Below are 19626 nucleotides of genomic sequence, written 5' to 3' on the forward strand. Positions count from 1 at the left end.
AGCCAGCTCTGGTATCCCCAGCCTCTGCCTGGCCTCACCGCAAAACACAGGCAGCAAGACGTGCCTCCAAATCCCCGATGCCTGGCTCCATGGCTTAACAGGGGGCAGAGGAGGAGATTCTGTAGCTACAAGGCACATCATTGCCAGGGCCAGGGTGTGGAGAGTGAGAGATCCATTCACTCAGTTGTGGAAATAAATAACATTTTAACGCACTATTTTAGAAAATTCAATTTAATGCCTTCTCCGCCCCTGCCCCCATTCCCCCAACTCCATGATGAACTAAAATAGCAAGATTTTCTTTTTTTTTTCTTTAAATAGCAAGATTTTAAACAAAGACAAATCCGACCCTGCTCAGCCCCGCCCTGTCTTGCACGCTTCCCCCAGATTCGGTTCTGGGAGTTTCCTGGGAGTGATGATTTAGCCCTTCCTAGCACCCTGCCTCTTCCCTTGTCTAAACATTCTCTCCCCAGATCCCGGCCTAGGATGGATGTGTCCTGTCCTGGACGGGACTTGGTCTGAGACAGGAGGTACGCCTGATTCACACCAGCCCTGAGGGGACTTCAGCAGCAAACAAGGGGCCTGATAAAGTGGTTGATAAAAAGACTGTCCACATCCGGACCCCCAGAACCTGTGAATGTGACCTTAGATGTAATCAAGTTAAGATGAGGTCATCAGGGGGAAATTCCCTGGCAGTCCAGTGGTTAGGTCTCAGAGCTTTCACTACTGAGGGCCCAGGGTTCAACCTCTGGTCGGGGAACTAAGATCCCACAAGCTGCGTGGTGGTATGACCAAAAAAAAAAAAAAAAAAAAAAAAAAAAGGGAGGTCATTAGGGTTGGCACTAATCTAATAGGACTGGAGTCCTTATAAGAGGGGATGAGACAGAAAGAGAGAAGATGATGTAACTACAGAGGCAGAGATTGATTCGAGTGATACGGCCACAAGCCAAGAACACCTGGACCCCCAGAAGCTGGAAGATGCAAAGAAGCATCCTCCCCTAGAGCCTTTGGAGGGAGGGTGGCCCTTCCCACACTTTGATTTCAGCCCACCAATACTGATTTTGGACTTCTCGTCTCCAAAACTGTGAGAGAATACATTTCTGTTGGTTTAGGCTATCTGCGATTTCAGGAACTCTGGCTGGGTGACCAAGCATGAAGCACCTTAAAAATACCTTCTCCAGCCTTCGTCGTGTCCTGAGGACGAGGGGCGGCAGGCTTGGTGGAGAGTCTCGCATCTGGGCCCCTGATTCCACGCCCTGCCCTTTGCAAGGACGCACCAAGCCTGTGCCCAGTTTCTAGATTCAGGTCCCATAATACTTTCCCGAGGACTCCCAGGAGGGTGTGTTTCCAAGCTCATAGCTATCTCGAGTGTTAATATTTCTGTGGTGGATGGTACTGTATTTTGCAAACGTGAGGTCAGGATTTGTGGCCGCATGAGTCTGAGCAACTTGGAAGTTCTTGGGATGGTATGGATTTGGGTTAAGGCTCTGGGGCTGCAGAGCCGGAATGAGTGCCAGCGGACGCACTGGGCCGTGGACACTCACTTGCTCTCTTCATCCAGGAGATAGAAGAGGCCAGTGGGCTTCTTGCTGATCAGATGGATGCAGCCAACGTTGTCTGTGTAGTCGATGTTGTGCCACGAGATCCCTTCGCTCTGGTACTCCTCCTGCAGGGTTCGAGGGGTATCCGGTAAGTTCATCATTTCATGGACAGGTTAATATTTACGTAGCACACGTTGCATAAAAAACATGTTTTATTTACGCATGCCTGTACATATTGAAATATAAATGTGCAAATAACATAGAATGCACATTAATGTACCAACAGGAATATAACAATAAAAATAGAAAATTATTCAATAAATGAACAGTTAGCCACAGGAACGCACATTCTCAAACATCTACAGTAAGTCCCCTACATACGAACCTTCAAGTTGCGAACTTGCAAAGATGCAAACGTGCACTTGCGTGTCCAATCACTTAAGTTAGTTCACGTGTCTGGCGTACATTGTCACATGTGTGCGTCCTCTACAAGTGGTTGGGCAGCTTGCCCTCCGTCTCCTATTGCTGACGATCCTTCAGCTCTACCATCGCCCACCTCCTCTCCCTCCTCCAGTCAGTAACCCTTCTTTCCTGTTCACTCGATGCCAGCCTCTGTATGCCAGCTGTTGTACTGTACTACTGTACTTTTCAAGGTACTGTACTGTAAGATTAAAAATGTTTTCTTTATTTTTTGTGTTTGTTTGTTTGTTTTTTTTTAATTAATTTATTTTTGGCTGCATGGGGTCTTCGTTGTTGTGCGCGGGCTTTCTCTAGTTGCAATGAGCGGGGGCTACTCTTCGGTGCGGTGCGCAGGCTTCTCATTGCGGTGGCTTCTCTTGTTGTGGAGCACGGGCTCTAGGCGCGTGGGCTTCAGTAGCTGTGGCACGTGGGCTCAGTAGTTGTGGCTCGCGGGCTCCAGAGCACAGGCACGGTAGTTGTGGCGCACAGGCCTAGTTGCTCCGCGGCATGTGGGATCTTCCCGGACCAGGGCTCGAACCCCTGTCCCCTGCATTGGCAGGTGGATTCTTAACCACTGTGCCACCAGGGAAGTCCCTGTTTGTTTGTTTTTTATGTATTATTTGTGTGAAAAGTATTATAAACCTATTACAGTACAGTACTATATAGCCAATGGTGTTAGTTGCATACCTAGGCTAACTTTGTTGGACTTACGAACAAATTGTACTTACAAACGCGCCCTCGGAATGGAACTCATTCGTAATGTAGGGGATTTACTGTATCACAGCAAAGTGCTGAAAATCACACGTAAAACCCCCCAGGGGTCAGCAAGCTTTCTTTGTAAAGGGCCAGATGGTAAATATGTTAGGCTTTACAAGTTAGATGGTGTCTACACAATGACTCAGCTTTGCTGTTGTATCGTGAAAGCAGCCACAGATGCTATGTCAACAAATGGGCGTGGCCACGTGCCAATAACTTTGGGCGGCCCCTGCTCTGGAACTGCAATGTCCGATAGTCATATAATGTGAGAGACCCATGTCACTTCGAATTTCTAACAGCCATGTTTAAAAATGTGAAAAGAAACAGGTGAAGTTAACTTTAACAATATACTTAATTTAACCCAACATACCCAAGGTGTATGATGTATGTCAACATGTAATTGACATAGAAAATTACCAACAAGGCATTTTACATTCCCTTTTTGCCCCCAAGCTATGTCTTTGCAATCCGCTATGTATTTTGCATTTCCTGCACAACTCAATTCGGACCAGCCATATTTCAAGTGAGAAATGTGAGTTTCAGCCAAAAGGCGTAATAGTAAAATTAGCTAAACATCTCTATAAACCCATCAGTTTTCTTTCCCCATCAGAATCAATCATGGGAAGGATGATACTTGGGTAAAGACGGCTGGTTATTTCTCAGTGAGAAGACGCGTAAGACAGGATATCTTTATGGTCGACTGAAGCAAATCCTTACAAGGCAATTCAGTTTCTCTCCCACCAAAAGGACTTTCATGTCTGAGCAGAGAGAAGGTACAAAATTGACCTGTGGCCCCAAATATCCCTGCCGTTTGCCTCATCCTGGGCTTGGTGGGAATGTTCCCAGACCCTCCCTTTTCTTGCAGAGAAAAATTCTGGGGCGGGTTTGATGACAAACCAGGTCCCAAGGGAGATCCCGGTTCTGGCTCGTTCTGTTCCTCCTTGGGTGGGATGCGCGAATAAGATGGTATTTCCTTACCTGCTCCAGTTTGAAAATGTGCTGGTTGAAGTAATACTGGAGCTGCTCGTTGGCGTAGTTGATGCAGAACTGTTCAAAACTGTTCCTCTCAAAGTCTTCAAACCCAAAGATGTCGAGGACCCCGATGGACAAGCACTGGGGGAGAGAGAGGGAATGGTTATTACTGGTGGGCCCTCCCTCAGGAGCAACCTGTCTGGTGGTGAGGGCCTTAGAACCTGTAATATTAAACAAGGAGCCCTATGGTTTTTTGATTTTTGGTTTTTGTTTTGTTTTGGGCCACGCTGCATGGCATGCAGGATATTAGTTCCTCGACCAGGGATTGAACCGGTACCCCCTGCAGTGGAAGCCCGGAGTCCTGTGTTTTCATTCTGTGCTGGGCCCTGAGAATCGCATCCCGTTGGTTCCCTGGCCCTGCCCTGGGAGGAACTGGCCTGTGCCCGACCGACTGCAGCTGATGTCATGGGTTGCCTGCCGAGGGTGTGTAGTCCTCACCGAGACGGACTCTTCCATGTCCTTCTTGTTGAGGAGGGCGTGGTTGATCCGCAGCACGATCCAATCAAACAGGGCGCTGTATAGTGACTTGGCCATGGAGTCGCGGGCGGTGATGGCCTGTGGGCACAGAGGGGGTGTCACACCTTGGCAGGGCAGGCCCTGAGGTCTGTATGCACAGGGAGATTGAAGTGGTGACTTGAAACACCCAACTCATCTGACAAGCCCCCTTCTCACTTTGCACGCTGTCCTGTCAGCTTGGATGCCCTGGCCCACCCAAGCATGAAGCGTGAAGCCCTGACCTGGCAGCCTGCGGTTTGGCCAAGTCTTTCTCATGGGCTGGCTGGCCTCAGAGCACCCTGGGGACTGCTGGGGTGGGAACGCAGACTCAGGGAGGGCACCGTGGGAGAACAAACCAGGAGGCTGGGCTGGGTTCAAAGCCAGGTCCCTTGTGGTTCTGGGAGCACCATGGCCCCACCACTGGGTGCCTAAAAGCAGTGATGGTCTTTACCATTTTTTAAAAAGGCTTGTTGGGGTCTAATTTACATAAAAGGAATTCCTTCTTTGTATGTTCTCAGATCTAAGTTGTGACAAGACTCACTTGGCCTGCTATCAAGATCTAGAACGAGTCCCTCTGGTTTTGTGGAAATGGAGCCGTGTAGGACGCAGCCCTGTACCTGGTCTTTTTCTGCTCAGCTTGGCGCCTCTGGGGAGCAGCCGTGCTGCAGGCTCAGGTGACCTGCGGCACCTTTCACGTACCACGGCTGGGTGCCTTTGCCCACAGGGGCTCCAGCTGTCTGCAGTACCCATTTCAGATGCCTGACCAGCTTCCACCACCAGCTAAAAATCCCCCCCCCCCAACCGCGGCTAGGTACTTTCCTGCTGCTCCCCAAGCTACAAGTCTAGAGGTGTAAAAACACAAGAAAAACACATCACAGAGAAAACGTCGAGGCTGGGGCAAAGGCCAGGGAGAGGTGCCTTATCAAGGTTTAGGGACCCACACAACGGTTGTAAAGGTCATGCTCAAGCCCTGGGGTCGGCAAGCTTTTTCGGGCAAGGGCCAGTGAGTCAATAGGATCAGCTCTGTCGCTGCAGCAGGAGAGCAGCATGTGAATGAATGGGTGTGGTTGTATGAAAATAAAGCTTTATTGACAGAAGCAGGCAGGGGGCAGAGTTTGGACTGTGGGCCACAGGTGGCTATCCTCTGCTGGTGGGAACCAGCGTGCCCACTGAGCAGCTGTACACAGACACCAACACACGTGGCCCCGGCTCTGGCCTTCGAGCTGTACAGGCTGCTTTGCACCACACCTGAGCTCACGCGAAAACCAGAGTGTCGCCAGGGTTCTCCTCTGTCACCTTAGGGGCAGGAAAAAGACTACCCATTCCAGCTGTTCCCAAAGGACTCCCCCTCTGCCCTGAGCACTCATATTTCCAGGCCTGGCACCTCACGGAAGCCTAGGGCAGCACTCACCTCGCTGAGACTATAGGGAAGGATGAGTTTGTCATTGGAGGTCACCGTTTTTCTTTTGGTCAGAACTTCCACTAAGATTTCTCGCTTCACCTGTTTCAGGGTCAAGGGGTGGGGGGGGAGGGATAAATTAGAAGCTTGGGATTAACAGATACCACTACTATTTTTATATAAAATAGATAAACAACGAGGTCCTACTGTATAGCACAGTGAACTATATTCAATATCTTGGAATAACCTATAATGGAAAAGAATCTAAAAAAGAATATATATATATATTCATACGCACACACAAACACATATATATGAATCACTTTGCTATACACCAGAAACTAACACAGCACTGTAAACCAACTATGCTTCAATTTAAAAAATTAATTAATTAATTTAAAAAAAAAAAGAGAGAGAGAAGGGGAGGAAAGTTGGAGAGCTCATGGACTGGATCCTTGTGTCACTGAGGCAAGGCATGGGGAGGGAGGGAGAAGGACACCCAGTAGCTGGGCCGGGAAGTGGGCCCAAAGCCCACCCTCAGGGCTGCCAATCCACAGTGTGTGCTACGCCTGGTGTGTCTCAAAATTATCCCCACCCACAGGCTTGCTCGATGGCCCTGACAGTGTGGTGACACAGGCCTGGGTGTCACTGCGGGCCTCGGGCCCAGGTGCTGCCTGGCGACCTGTGTTAAAGCTGTCGCTGTTGGAGTGGGTTCCTGGCCTGGGTGCAGGGGCTGAGCAAGGGGCCTGGCTCTCCCCGACTGCCGAGTCCCATCCATCAGAAATCAAGTGTTAGGGCAGCAGAGCAGCCCCGGTCTCCCAGCAGATGTGCTCACTCATCCTCATGAACACAACAGGAGCTGGGGCTCCCTGACGCAGGTGCACTTTAAGAGGCACAGATGGAATGCATGCTTAGAAGACAGCCTCAGCACCACAGGTATTTGGGGCTGGGTCATTCTTTGCTGTAGGGGGACTGTCTTGTGCATTCCATTATGTCAAACAGCATCCCTGGCCTCCATCCACCAGATGACAGTAGTACCCCCCAAACGACTGCCCAGTGCTCCTGGGGTTGAGGACAAGCGGACGAGGGGATGGTCCAATCACAAAATGACCTCGCTGATCAAAAGATGATTTTTTTAAAAAATTGAAGTATAGTTGATTTACAATATTATGTTAGTTTCAGGTGTACAGCAAAGTGATTCAGTTTTATATATATATATAAACGATAATTTTGAAGAGCCTTTCAAGTGAGGGGCTGAGATGGGAGAGCCCCAGAGGGAGTCCTTCTGAAATGAGGAAGGGTCAAAAAGATACCCGTACCCCAATGTTCACAGCAGCATTATTTACAATAGCTGAGACACGGAAGCAATCCAAGTGTCCATCAACAGATGAATGGATAAAGAAGATGTGGCACATATATACAATTGAATATTACTCAGCCATAAAAAAGAATGAAATAATGCCATCTGCAGCAACATGGATGGACTTAGAGACTATCATTCTAAGTGAAGTAAGTCAGACAGAGAAAGATAAATATCATATGATATCGCTTATATGTGGAATCTAAAAAAAAAGGATACAGGGACTTCCCTGGTGGTCCAGTGGTAAAGAATCCGCCTTCCAATGCAGGAGATGCGGGTTCGATCCCTGGTCAGGGAACTAAGATCCCACATGCCATGGGGCAACTAAGCCCGTGAGCCACAACTACTGAGCCCACACGCCACAACTAGAGAGAAGCCCATGCGCCACAAGAAAGAAGCCGCATGCCGCAATGAAGATCCCACGTGCCGCAATTAAAAACCGATGCAACCAAAAATAAAAGAAATTTAAAAATAATTTAAAAAATGATACAAACTTATTTACAAGAGAGAAACAGAATCACATAGAAAACAAACTTATGGTTACCAAAGGGGAAAGGGTGGGGCGAGGGATAAATTAGGTGTTTGGGGTTAAAGTATACACACTACGGGGCTTCCCTGGTGGTGCAGTGGTTAAGAATTCGCCTGCCAATGTAGGGGACACAGGTTCGAGCCCTGGTCTGGGAAAAGCCCACATGCTGTGGAACAACTAAGCCCGTGCGCCACAACTACTGAGCCTGCGCTCTAGAGCCCACGAGCCACAACTAAAGCCCACACGCCTAGAGCCCATGGTCCGCAACAAGAGAAGCCACCGCAATGAGAAGCCCGTGCACCGCAACGAAGAGTAGCCCCCGCTCTCCACAACCAGAGAAAAGCCCGTGTGCAGCAACGAAGACCCAACGCAGCCAAAAAAAATAAAAAATAAAAAAATAAAAAAATAAAGTATACACACTACTATGTATAAAATACACAACCAACTGTATAGCATATAGCAAAGGGAACTATACTCAATATCTTTTAATAACCTATAATGGAAAAAAATCTCTCACTTATATATGGAATTTTAAAAAACGAAAAGCAACCCCCAACTCCCCATCAAGCTCATAGATACAGAGAAGAGAATGGTGGCTGCCAGAGATGGAGGATGGGCAAAATGTGTGAAGGTGGTCAAAAGGCACAAACTTATAAAATAAGTCATGGGGATGTAGTGTATAGCATGGCGACTGTGGCTAACATTACCGTATTGCATAATTGAAAGTTGCTAAGAGAGTAGACCTTAGAAGTTCTCATCACAAGAGAAAAGAAAACCCTGTAGCCACCTAGGGTGACAAATGTAACTAGACTTACTGCGGTGATCATTTTGCAACATATACAGATACCGAATCATTATGTTGTATACCTGAAACTAAAATAATGTCATATGTTAATTATACCTCAATTAAAAAAAAAAAAAAAAAGAAATGAGGAAGGGACACAGCAGAGATGGTGGGGGGAGGAAGCAGGCAGGCAGGCCCCAGTTTACAGAAGTGCAGTCAGTGAAGGAAGTTCTGGGCCTCGGTGGCCGCTGTGGCTGAGGACAGGGGGCAGTACCTTCAGAAGCTGTGACAGTGTGTCCAGCGCCGCGGGGGGCCCCACCTCCAAGCCTTCGTCTCGGCCCGTGGCTTTCTTCTTGTAAGTGACGTTGCCCAGGTACAGGATGGCCGAGAGGATGGAAAAGATCCTGGGGGAGAAAAGGAACCTAGGTCGGGGCACCTTCCCCAGTCGTGAGACAGCAATAGTTTCCAGTGAACTGGGCCCAAGTTTCCAGTGAACGAGGCTGAATTCGTAAAACCAGCAATTCCAGTCAGAACACACGAAATCTGAAAGATGTCCAATCCTCCACTGGGGACTCTCTTTGTGGAATAGGACTTGGGAGGCACATATCTCTATTTTTTTTTTTTTTTGGTTGTAGTGGTGTTGGGGGGAGCTTAAAATTTTTCTTTTTATGGAGCCATAACATGCATACAAAAAAAAAATACAGAAAAAAAAAAAAAGCACACAATTCCCCAAGTATAGAGTTCTGATGAAGTGTCACAAAATGTACAGATACCTGTAACTGGCACTCAGACCAAGGAATAGAACATTTTGGGCCCTGGAACCATCCCCCCGGCCCCACCAAGCCCACACAGAGGAACCACTGTCCTGACATCTGACACCGTCTGTGAACCTGACTTCGGTGAAATCACGTGTACTTGCATCTGGCCTCTTACTGAAAAGGTGTGAGATGGGAGAGCCAGGCGTGTTACCGTGTATAGCACTGTCCCTTGTCAATGCTGCCGACCAGCACTTCTCAGTCTCCGCACTGCTGGCACCTGGCTTCTACCTACCTGGCTCCCCTCCCACCCCTCCAGTGTGACACTCCAAAATGTCTCCAGGCAAGCCCAAGTGTCCCCTGGGGGCGCAATTGGGGCCCCAGTGAGAACCACTGCTGTGTGTGGGGTTGTCCAGGTAGTTGGCAAACTGGGGTCCCATTTTTGTACAGCCCCTTAGCTAAGAACGGTTCTTAAGGGAATTCCTGGTGGTCTGCACTTTCACTGCCGAGGGCGCGGGTTCAATCCCTGGTCAGGGAACTAAGATCCCGCTGGGTGGGGTGGTGGGGAGGAACGGTTCTTCAATTTTTAAAGGGTCGTTAAGAAAGAAAACAGAACGCAAAGAACATGCCACAGAGACCATGTGGCCCACAAAGCTGAGAATATTTACTATCTGTTGCTCTCCAGAAAGTTTGCTGACCCCTGAAGGGATATATCACAATGTGTTTATTTATTTAATCTCTGGTTGGTGGGCATTTGGGAGGGTTTCCAGGTTTGGGGCCTGTTATAAACAAGGCTGCTGTGTGCCTTCATGTGTGTGTCTCTGGGTGAGCAAATGCATGCATTTGGTTGTGTACACGCATCCGTAGTAGAAACTGCCAAATGGTTGTCCACAGCAGTTGGCCCCATTCGTGCCCCCCTAGCACCATGCTCGGCAGAGATGTTCCCTCTGGGTATCCTGGTCGCCCGGGCAGGTGTGGAGAACACCCTGTGTGGTTTTGAAGAATTAAAACAATTTTTAATTGTGGTCAAATACACATCATATAAAATTTGCTTTCTTGACCGTTTTTAAGTGTACAGCTCCGTACTGTGAAGTATACCCACACTGTCGGGCAAAAGCCCTGTGGTTTTTTGTTTTTTGGGTAAATATACCTGAGTAAATTTTATTTTATTAGATTTCTTTCTTCATCTACTGAGATAGTGTAGTTTTCTGCTAATTAACAGAATCTGTTAATTAGTCTGTTAATGTGGGGCTTAAGATTTTTAAATGATGGAGGAATTCCCTGGCGGTCCAGTGGTTAGGACTCTGTGCTTTCACTGCCGAGGGCCCGGATCCGATCCCTGGTCGGGGAACTAAGATCCCACAAGCCAAGTGATGCAGCCAAAAAAAAAAAAAAAGATTTTAAAATGATGAATGACCTTTGAAAAGCCCTGTGGTTTTAATTGGCATCTCCCAATGGCTAATGACGAGCATCCCCTGTCACTGCGCTACTCTCCTTAGTGAGGCTCCTACGAGGGGGTGGGTCACATCTCAGAGTGACTGGTAAGCCCGAGGGGTGCCTGTGTGGGAGATGGCAGGGCAGCTGGGCCCGCCCACTTACTGCTTCTTGGTGGCAGGGAGGAAGCCCACCATCTCCATGGCCTGCTTGAGTCTTTCAAAGTCGTGCTTGAGGTCCTCCCCATCTTCAATCTTCAAGTTATGCTGAAAAACAAAGTCGGCAGTGCTCTGGGTACTTCTGGGCTGGTGAGGGTGGCGTGCGAGGATGATTTTGGCTGGAACTGATGGGGTATGGCCCAGGACGTGGGGAATGAATGGGGTCCTTTATGCCGCCCCCCTCTGGGCCTCCTTGGAGTCGGTTTGGGGGCTAGAGAGGGCCAAGGCGGATGGCCTCTGACCCCCCCAGCAGCGCGTAAAGAGCCCGTGGGGAACAGAGGCTGCATTTGTGGTTGGGCCTCGGGGCTGTTTACCTGGTTGAGGTAGAAATAATCTTCAGGCTGCTTGAGCTGAAATTCCTGACGCTCTTCCTCGCTGACGCCAAGTAACAAATAATAAAACACATGGTAGTTCCTGTAGGTCAAAATTAGGAGAAAAAAGTTGTTTTTGGAGGCCGAGTGACAGCTACTCTTCAAACCACTACTAATATTGCTTTGGAGACCAGGCCAGGGAGGAAACAGCAGCTCGACTATGTACAAATTTGAGACAATAAGTCGATTCTTATAATGTCTTAAGAAAAAAAAAAAAAAAAAACAAACCCAAAAATCAAACCAGGAGCTCCTCCAGCGAGTAGATTCCTCAGGCGGTGGGCATATGTCTTGCTCACTGGTGGATCAGAGATGCTTCTAATCTAACCACATTCTGGCAGACATCTGAGCACCTACTCCAGTAAAAGCCCCGGGGAGGCACAAGAAGGTGGCAAAGCTCACGCTCCCAGGAGATCCGCCATGGCCTCCTGTAGATTTCCCCCATCTCAGGACATCTGCTTCTCTCCTTCATAGGGAAGAAGGCAGACATGATGGATCACCAAGGAAATATCCCCCTACCTCTCATCCTTCTCTTGAGACACCAGGCGAGACTTTTCAAGCAGGTACTTTTCGACAACAGCTCTGTCATCAAGAGGAAAAAGAAGGACAAGTGTTACACGTTAATACTGTTTCCTTGAAGAACAAGAGTGATTTGTTACCATGGAAAAGCCAGCTGCAGATTAACATCCCTGGACCCACGGTAAACACAGGGACCTAAAGGTAATCACCTTGAGTGTGGTAAACAAGCAACCTAAACGTTGAAAATCTTACTCTAAAGGTAAATACAATCATCATAAATGTGCCTCGCCCTACGACTACCATCTATAAAAATAAGGAACCTGGGCTGGCCACTTCTGCCCTCCAGACCAGATTTGGGATGACAGCTGTATGGAAGCCCAACCTGGCATCACACAGGACGCCCCACAGGTGGCAGGAATTGAAACGATTGGACCCATGTGCCCACGAATAACACTGCAAGGTTGAACCCTGCTCCCACCATCTCCCCAGCCATGAAATGTTTCTCTAATTGAAAATCGAAATACAAAATAATGGATTCACTTTTCTATTCTTTTTGAAACAACTTTATTGATGATTGATACACGATAAACTGTACATACTCAAAGTGTGCAACGGGATGAGTTTTGACTGGGTCCTTTCACGTAATTTTCAAAAATAGCTTTATTAGGCATAATTGATGCACAATAGACTTAGAGTGTGTGACTGGATGAGTTGTGACACATGCAAATCCCTGTGAGTCCACCGCCATGACCAAGATACTGAACACATCCATCACCCTGAGATGTCTCTGTGGGCCCTTTGTCATTTCTCCCTGCCACCCACCCTCAAGCAGCCACTGACCAACCCCTAAAGATTAGTTTGGATGTTCTAGAATTTAAAAAAAAAATAGGGGATTTCCCTGGTGGTCCAGTGGTTAGGACTCCGTGTTCCTAATGCAGGGGGCCCAGGTTCCATCCCTGGTCAGGGAACTAAGATCCCACATACTGCAACTAAGCTCTTGCACCACAACTACTGAGCCCGTGCGCTCTACAGCCCGCGTGCCGCAACGAGACAAGCTCGCGTGCGCAACAAAGAACCAGCACAGCCTAAATAAATAAATAAATAAATAAATAAATAAATAAATCCACTCATTTAGTATGTACAGTACAGCTGACCCTTGAATAGCACAGGTTTGAACCGTGGGTCTGCTTATACATGGATTTTTTCAATAGTAAATGCTACAGTCCTACGTGATCTGAGGTTGGTTCCATCCATGGATGTGGAACCAGATACGTAGGAACCGTGGATTTGGAGGAACCTCAGATACAGAGGACCAACTCTAAGTAATCCTTGGATTTTCGACTAACCCCTGCATTGTTCAAGGGTCAACCGAATATTGTGTCTGCTTACTTTCACTCAACCCAATGATTCTGAGATTCAGCCACATTGTAGCGTGTATCAGAACTTCATACTTTTTTATGGCTGAATAATAGTCTGCACGTACAGACACACCACATTTTGCTTATCTGTTTATCAGTTGATGGACATCTGAAGGACCTGGGTCCATGAGGCTATGTGGGCTCTGGGGCAGGAACAAGGCATGTCTGCGGCCACATCCTCAATGCTAACAGAGACATCAAACACTCCTTGGAGATCTACTACGAGGTTCTAGGCACTGTTTTGCAGGGATTCAATGACCTGGATTTAAATGCCCCCAGGGATGGGCACTGTGGCTCCCACCGATGGCTTGGATGAGGTGCTAAAAATTGGGAGAGGCCACACGTTGCTTGGGACCCCACAGGAGGGAGGTGGCCTGGCAGGGACCTGAGCCTGGCAGTGGCCCTGCCTCTCATGGGATCCACTATCACCACGTGTGTGAGCTGCACACGTCTGCAGGTCACCCTCATCTGAACCCATCCTGTTACACAGAAGAGGAGGCTGGTGCCCGAGGGGTGGCAGGGTCGGGCCCCTGGCCCAGGGCCTGCCGGATGCTGCCAGCCTCTCTCACAGGACGGCAGTCTTCTGTCTGCAGCCTTGCACAGACACATGCGCACACACAACCTGCACGGGTGGGTTTCCAAGGGCTCAGCCTGTGCTGTCTCTTCTTTCAAACCCGTATTTTCTTCCATTCCTTCCACTGGCCAGTAACTTGTAGTTCTCAGCAGTTTGTTTTCCTGGGGGAGAAGGCTGCTTCTGTTCCTAGACTCACGTTTTCATCTCAGTCTGTAGCCGATTCCCTGTACTGTGTCGGCATATGCGGGAGGACAGAGACCCCTCAGGGGCACCGACCTGTCATTTTTTTTTTTTCCTTAAATTTTTATTTATTTGTTTATTTATTTATGGCTGTGTTGGGTCTTTGTTTCCGTGCGAGGGCTTTCTCCAGTTGTGGCAAGCGGGGGCCACTCTTCATCGCGGTGCGCGGGCCTCTCACTATCGCGGCCTCTCTTGTTGCAGAGCACAGGCTCCAGACGCGCAGGCTCAGCAGTTGTGGCTCACGGGCCTAGTTGCTCCGCGGCACGTGGGATCCTCCCAGACCAGGGCCCCGACCCGTGTGCCCTGCATTGGCAAGCAGATTCTCAACCACCGCACCACCAGGGAAGCCCCCGAGCTGTCATTTGACTGGCCATAGCCCCTCCCCTTTGCTGATCATTCTGGGAGCCTAGGCCCCTACGGGGTTCTTGAGGGAGCCAGGGATCCCGCTGGCACTGAGCCCTTGAGCCCACAGGAAGACGAGGCCTTGCAAAATTGGGGAACTGGGGGAAGACTTGGATTGCCCCTGACCCTTGGCCTCAGCGGGAAGTGGCATCGAGAAGTGTCACCTGCCCAAAAGCAGAACCGGGTCTGGGCCTGCTCCTCGTGAGCTGGCGGCAGCTGCTCCCTGGATAGGAAGTGTACCTCCCTCCTCCGAGTGTGGGCAGGCCACAGTCGAGGGCCGAGGCAGGACTTCCTTTCCTGAATCTGACGCCATAGATTGGACTCTGAAGCTGGTCTATGAGATCCAGTCACCCAGGGCCACAGTGGTCCGGAGCCTGACAGGAGCTGAGGTGGGACCCGCTGGCCACTTAGCTGAGGGCCAGCCCTGCTGCTGTGCTGGATCGAATGGTGGCCCCCAGAAGACATGTCTACCTGGAACACGTGACTGTGACTGTGAAAAAAAGGTCTTTGCAGGTGTAATTCAGTGAAGGATCTGGAGATCAGATCTTCCTCCATGGTCCAGATGGGCCCTAAATCCAAGGACAAGTGTCCCAAAAGACAGAAGAGGAGATCACAGAGAGACGCAGGGGAGAAGACCACGTGAAGACAGAGGCAGAGATTGGGGTGATGTGGCCACAAGCCAAGGATGCCTGGAGCCCCCAGAAGCTGGAAGAGGCCAGGAGGGATCCACCCCTAGAGCCTCTGGAGGGAGCGTGGCCCTGCCCACACCTTGATCTTGGACTTCTGACCTCCAGAACCGTGAGAGAATAAACTATTGTTTTGAGCCAATTGGTCTGTGGTACTTTGTTTCAGCAGCCACAGGACATGAAATGGAGAACGCAGGAAGGAGCGATCTGGGCGGAGAAGGCGGGGAGCGGTGCCCACTGGCAGCAAAGGCTCTGGCTTCTGGCCTGCAGAGCCAGCCTGAGACCCAGGAAAACATGTGGCAGCCTTTTGGTGTCTCTGCTCCCAAGGAGCCACTGGAACTAAAGAAACAGTTTGTTTCTGTGTCCTCTACCCAGTAAGATACACTGGGCTTTTCCTGCTGGTCAGAGGCTCTGCAATGTGGCAGATACAACTGTGCAAAATATGGACCCATGGGAGAAAAGCAGATTTAAAATAAGGAGTGAGGGGGAACTCCCTGGCGGTCCAGTGGTCAGGACTCAGCACTTTCACTGCTGGGGCCCGGGTTCAATCCCTGGTCGGGGAACTAAGATCCTGCAAGCCACGCAGCGCAGCACAGAGTAGATTAGAGTAGACTAGAATAGAATAAAATAAAATAAAACGAGTGAGGGTCTTTGTGGAGAAAGGGCTGAGACCTGCGGGGCAGGTGGGAACAGGTGGGTGGCTCCGCCCATGCAGATGCCAAGCTGGGCCCAGCAGTAGTTGGGAAGGGACCACTGGACAGCCCATGGGGGGCTGAGGCCCACTTCCAAGTGTCCCTGAGGGCTAAGGGGCCAGAGCAGATGCTGCGTTTATTGAGGGTCTCTCTCCCGCACCACTGCCCATCAGAGCTCGGGCAGTGGGAAAAAGGAAAGAAGCCAGAGGCTGAAGGATTTGGGAAAATAACATTTCTGTCCTCGTCTTGAACAGGCACCATCAACTGAAATGATCGTCAGTTACGTTTAGATGGACAGAAGAACCTGGATACTTTGAAGTCCTGGAGGACCTCTCCCGTCCTGAAGCACCGGTGCCGTCTCACGGCCTCCAGGGGCCTGTTGCTCGGGTCTCCCCACGTCTAACATTTAAGGCTTTTTATCCTGCGGCTCAGAACATCACCTGGTGCCTTCGCAAATCCCACTGCCACCGCAGACCCTCACGTCAGAATGTGGAGGGGGTGGGTTCCTTCGAGTCACCAGGCAATGGACTGTGCCTAAAAGCCTTTTTTTTTCCCACTGTGACATAGTTTTATTGGCTCCTAAGACCTTTGCCTGTTAGAAAAATATCCAAAACCCTATGCAGTATTAAATCACAATTACATTTTTTTAACTACTTGAAACTATCCAGAATATAATTTTTTTAAAGAAAAAAAAATCCTATACTATTAAATTCTGAAATGACGTTATGACAAAATAGATAATTCCTTGTAACATTAACTCATTGCATAAAGCTGCCAGATATTTTCATTAGTATAACCATTGCACAGAGTGCAAATGAACACAATTTCTTTCTTCCTTTCTGTTTTTTTTTTGGAACACAATTTCAACATTACACATTTAGTTGAATTTAACTGTGCCCTCACCTAAGGAACTCACATTTCTGGCACAAAATGTAGACCTGTTTTAACTTCCACCAGGCAGTCAACTTCACAATCCAGTTACCACCTATGGACTCACCCACCTACTCATCCGTCTGTCCATCCAAATCCATCAATCTACCCACCATCCTCTCACGAATCTACCCATCTACCAATGCGTCCATCCATCCATCCATGAATCTATTCATCCATCCACCCATCCATGAATCTACCCACCCATCCATCCATCAATCTATCCATTTTTCCACCCATCCATCCATCCGACCACCCACCCATGAATCCATCCATCAATCTACATACCCTCCCTCCCGCCCACCCACCTCCTTTGAGTACTTCCTTGGACAACTGCCTCACTTTGCTACCCAGCATCACGTCTCCTTCTAGCTAAAGGGGCATGTTTGGCAAATGCCAGAGTCCACATCACCTCTCCCTGTGGCATCCTTAGACCCACTGAATTAGAAACATCAAGACCAGGGCACCTGTGGCGTGCCCTTGCCTGTTCTTGGCAAACTCTATCATGCTAGGACCTCTAGCTCATTATACTTACTCCATGGGTGCCTGGGCCCACGGGGCTGCCCCGGGGAAGGTAGGGTTGGTTACGAAGGTGCCGCCCCTCCCCCACCCACACTCCCACCTCGACCCACCGCTCAGACTTTCACATCAACGACTGAAAATCACACTTGCTTCCCTGTACGATTCACAAATGCCTGCCAGCCCACGATTTCAGCACCCAGCTCTCTGCTGGCTCAGTCCTGGCACCCCGCCGCAGGGAAGCTCAGGACCTCAGACCGAGGGCTGAGTGCACAGCGTGGGTGGCTATAGACTCACCCTCTCACGATGCCGCTCTCCAGGTAGTTGACCTGGATGAATTTCCCAAATCGGCTGGAATTGTTGTTGTGAGCCGTTTTAGCATTCCCGAAGGCCTGGGAGGAAAACAAAAGCAGGTTTTCAGGTTGTGAGGATGAAGTTTCTACAGGCCTCAGCCTGGAGCCTGGGGGCTCCCTGGAAGTCACGCAGAGACTCCAGGTGAGACCTGGAGAACAGAAAGGTAGGTAGCCCCAGCGCATCCCACGGGCTTACTCTTTATCTCTGTGTTTGGGGGTGTGGGAGGGGTTCAAGTTTTAAGTCCTGGACGTTAGAAATGCCAGTCGTCAGAATTCTTTTTCAGTAATAATTGTTCACGTAGCAAACTCCGGCCTGTGGGCCAAATCCAGTCCACTGCATGTTTTTGTATTGCCTGTCAGCCAAGAGTGCTTTTTACATTTGTAAACGGTTTCAAAAAAAAACCCCCCCAAAACCCAAAAAAACAAAAAACCCCAAGATGAGTAATATTCCCTGCCATGTAAAAATCCTATTCCCATGTCAGCATCCGTAAATGAAGTGTGTTGGCACACAGTCAGGACCGTTCATTTACTGATTGTCCACAACTGCTTTTGTGCCGTGATGGCAGGGTAGCTGTGACAGAGACCATCTGGCCTGCAAAGCTGAAAATATTTATTATCCAGAATATTTACTTCCAGAAGGACTTTGCTAGGCCCTGGGTTGATACGGGCTCCAGGCTGGACACCTGCCGTGTGAGGGAGCAGACGTGGGGACAGGTCCCAGGCTGGAGGGGTCCTGCAATTCCATGGGATGACAAGCTGGTTCACTGCAAATTTTTTTTTTTTTAATTGGGGTAAAACTGGCATAACATAAAACTGAGTTTTTAAAAGCAAACACTTCAGTGGCATTTAGTACATTCACGATGTTGTGCACCCATCACCTCTGTCTGTTCCAGAACATTTCCGTCACCCCAAAAGGAGACCCGTCCCCATGAGCACTCACTCCCCATCCTCCCTCCCCCAGCCCCTCGTAACCACGAATCTGCTTTCTGTCTCTGGATTTGCCTGTTCTGGACATTTCACATAAGTGAGGGCATACACTAGGTGGCCTTTTGCGTCCGGCTTCTTTCCCTTAGCCTGATGCTTTCGGGGTTCAACCACATTGTGGTAAGAATCAGGGCTTCATTCCCAGTATGTAGAGGAAAGGCTGCATAGTGCTCAGAGCCTGTGGCTTGGTGAAGTCCCCATGGGGTCTCCCATGTGACCACCATCCAGATTACAACAGAGAACACCCTCTGTCCCCTACCCAGGTTCCTGGGGTACCTCCTTTCCACATGGTACCCAGACAGGGAGAACAGCCACGGAGAGGGTGTGGTGGAGCCTTGGGGGGGGGACTCAGGGCAGGAAAGGTATCTGGGGAGTGGGGTTCCCTGTTTTGGGGGAGTGAGAGGCCAGCAGAACAGGGGGTGGTGAGGCCGGGCAGACGAAGGGAAGAGGCAGAGATGGCATGGGGGGGCGTGACACCCCGAAGGCACACGCGAAAAGGGAAGCTTAGCAGAAACGAAAAAGGTGTCAGGCTCACACGGTTCCCGTTTGAGGAGGCTGAGCCGGGCAGAGGAGGTTGGAGGGAGGAAGGCCGCAGCTGGAAGGAGGTGGGAGGGCCACTGCCAAGGTCTGCTATGGGATATGTGTGTGTGGGGCGGGGGACAAGGGCAGGGTGCAGAGAGGTGGCCAGGCTCTCAGGGGAGCCAGGAACAGGGAGACCCCGAGAGGAGCCGGGACGTTCTTGAAGCCCTCATTCTGCAGGGGGGATGGATGCAGGTCCCTCATTGATCAGAGTTTCTGGTGCGACCGCCTGAAGGCAGAAGCCCCATAAAAAAGCATCTGCTGGAAGGCCTGGGGTACTTCCTCGGAAAATGGTTCCATTCAGCAGAGCTTGCGATCAGGGCTGAGGCCCCGGTTGGGCCCATGCGCCTGTCATGCTCTTGGCTGATCAGGTCACAGGATGAGTGACTTCCTGCCCAGCTGCCCCTGGGGCTCCAGACCCCAGAAACGGGCCTCGCTGTAAAACCTGAACCAACCGCCAAGTTGCCAAGCAGGGGAGTGACAGAGGAGGAGGCGGCCCCAGAGAGGCAACCTGGCCCCGACTGCAAAGGGGGTACCTTCAGGGTGTGGCCGTTGTTCTGTGCACTGAAGGGTATTGAGCAGCATCCCTGGTCTCCACCCACC

The 19626-nt window shown here is 49.8% G+C and overlaps 1 protein-coding gene and 1 non-coding gene across 12 annotated transcripts in view; one reads left to right on the forward strand and one right to left on the reverse strand.

Annotated features, from left to right (window-relative positions):
* Nucleotides 1-19626, reverse strand: part of MYO9B (myosin IXB) — an 88140-nt gene that overhangs the window by 27989 nt on the left and 40525 nt on the right. For all 11 annotated transcript variants that reach the window (XM_061190276.1, XM_061190272.1, XM_061190278.1 and 8 more), the window contains 9 exons: nucleotides 17405-17499; nucleotides 11647-11709; nucleotides 11074-11173; nucleotides 10707-10807; nucleotides 8627-8756; nucleotides 5692-5781; nucleotides 4224-4340; nucleotides 3732-3866; nucleotides 1542-1663 (listed from right to left, as the gene is read on the reverse strand). In XM_061190276.1, the coding sequence (XP_061046259.1) occupies nucleotides 1542-1663; nucleotides 3732-3866; nucleotides 4224-4340; nucleotides 5692-5781; nucleotides 8627-8756; nucleotides 10707-10807; nucleotides 11074-11173; nucleotides 11647-11709; nucleotides 17405-17499 (953 nt within the window). The remainder of the gene's footprint in view (nucleotides 1-1541; nucleotides 1664-3731; nucleotides 3867-4223; nucleotides 4341-5691; nucleotides 5782-8626; nucleotides 8757-10706; nucleotides 10808-11073; nucleotides 11174-11646; nucleotides 11710-17404; nucleotides 17500-19626) is intronic.
* Nucleotides 12542-12614, forward strand: TRNAR-CCU (transfer RNA arginine (anticodon CCU)). Its single transcript has one exon. It is a non-coding gene; the product is annotated as a tRNA-Arg (tRNA).

Source organism: Eubalaena glacialis, chromosome 4 (assembly GCF_028564815.1).
Source record: "Eubalaena glacialis isolate mEubGla1 chromosome 4, mEubGla1.1.hap2.+ XY, whole genome shotgun sequence".
NCBI classification, from domain to species: Eukaryota; Metazoa; Chordata; class Mammalia; order Artiodactyla; family Balaenidae; genus Eubalaena; species Eubalaena glacialis.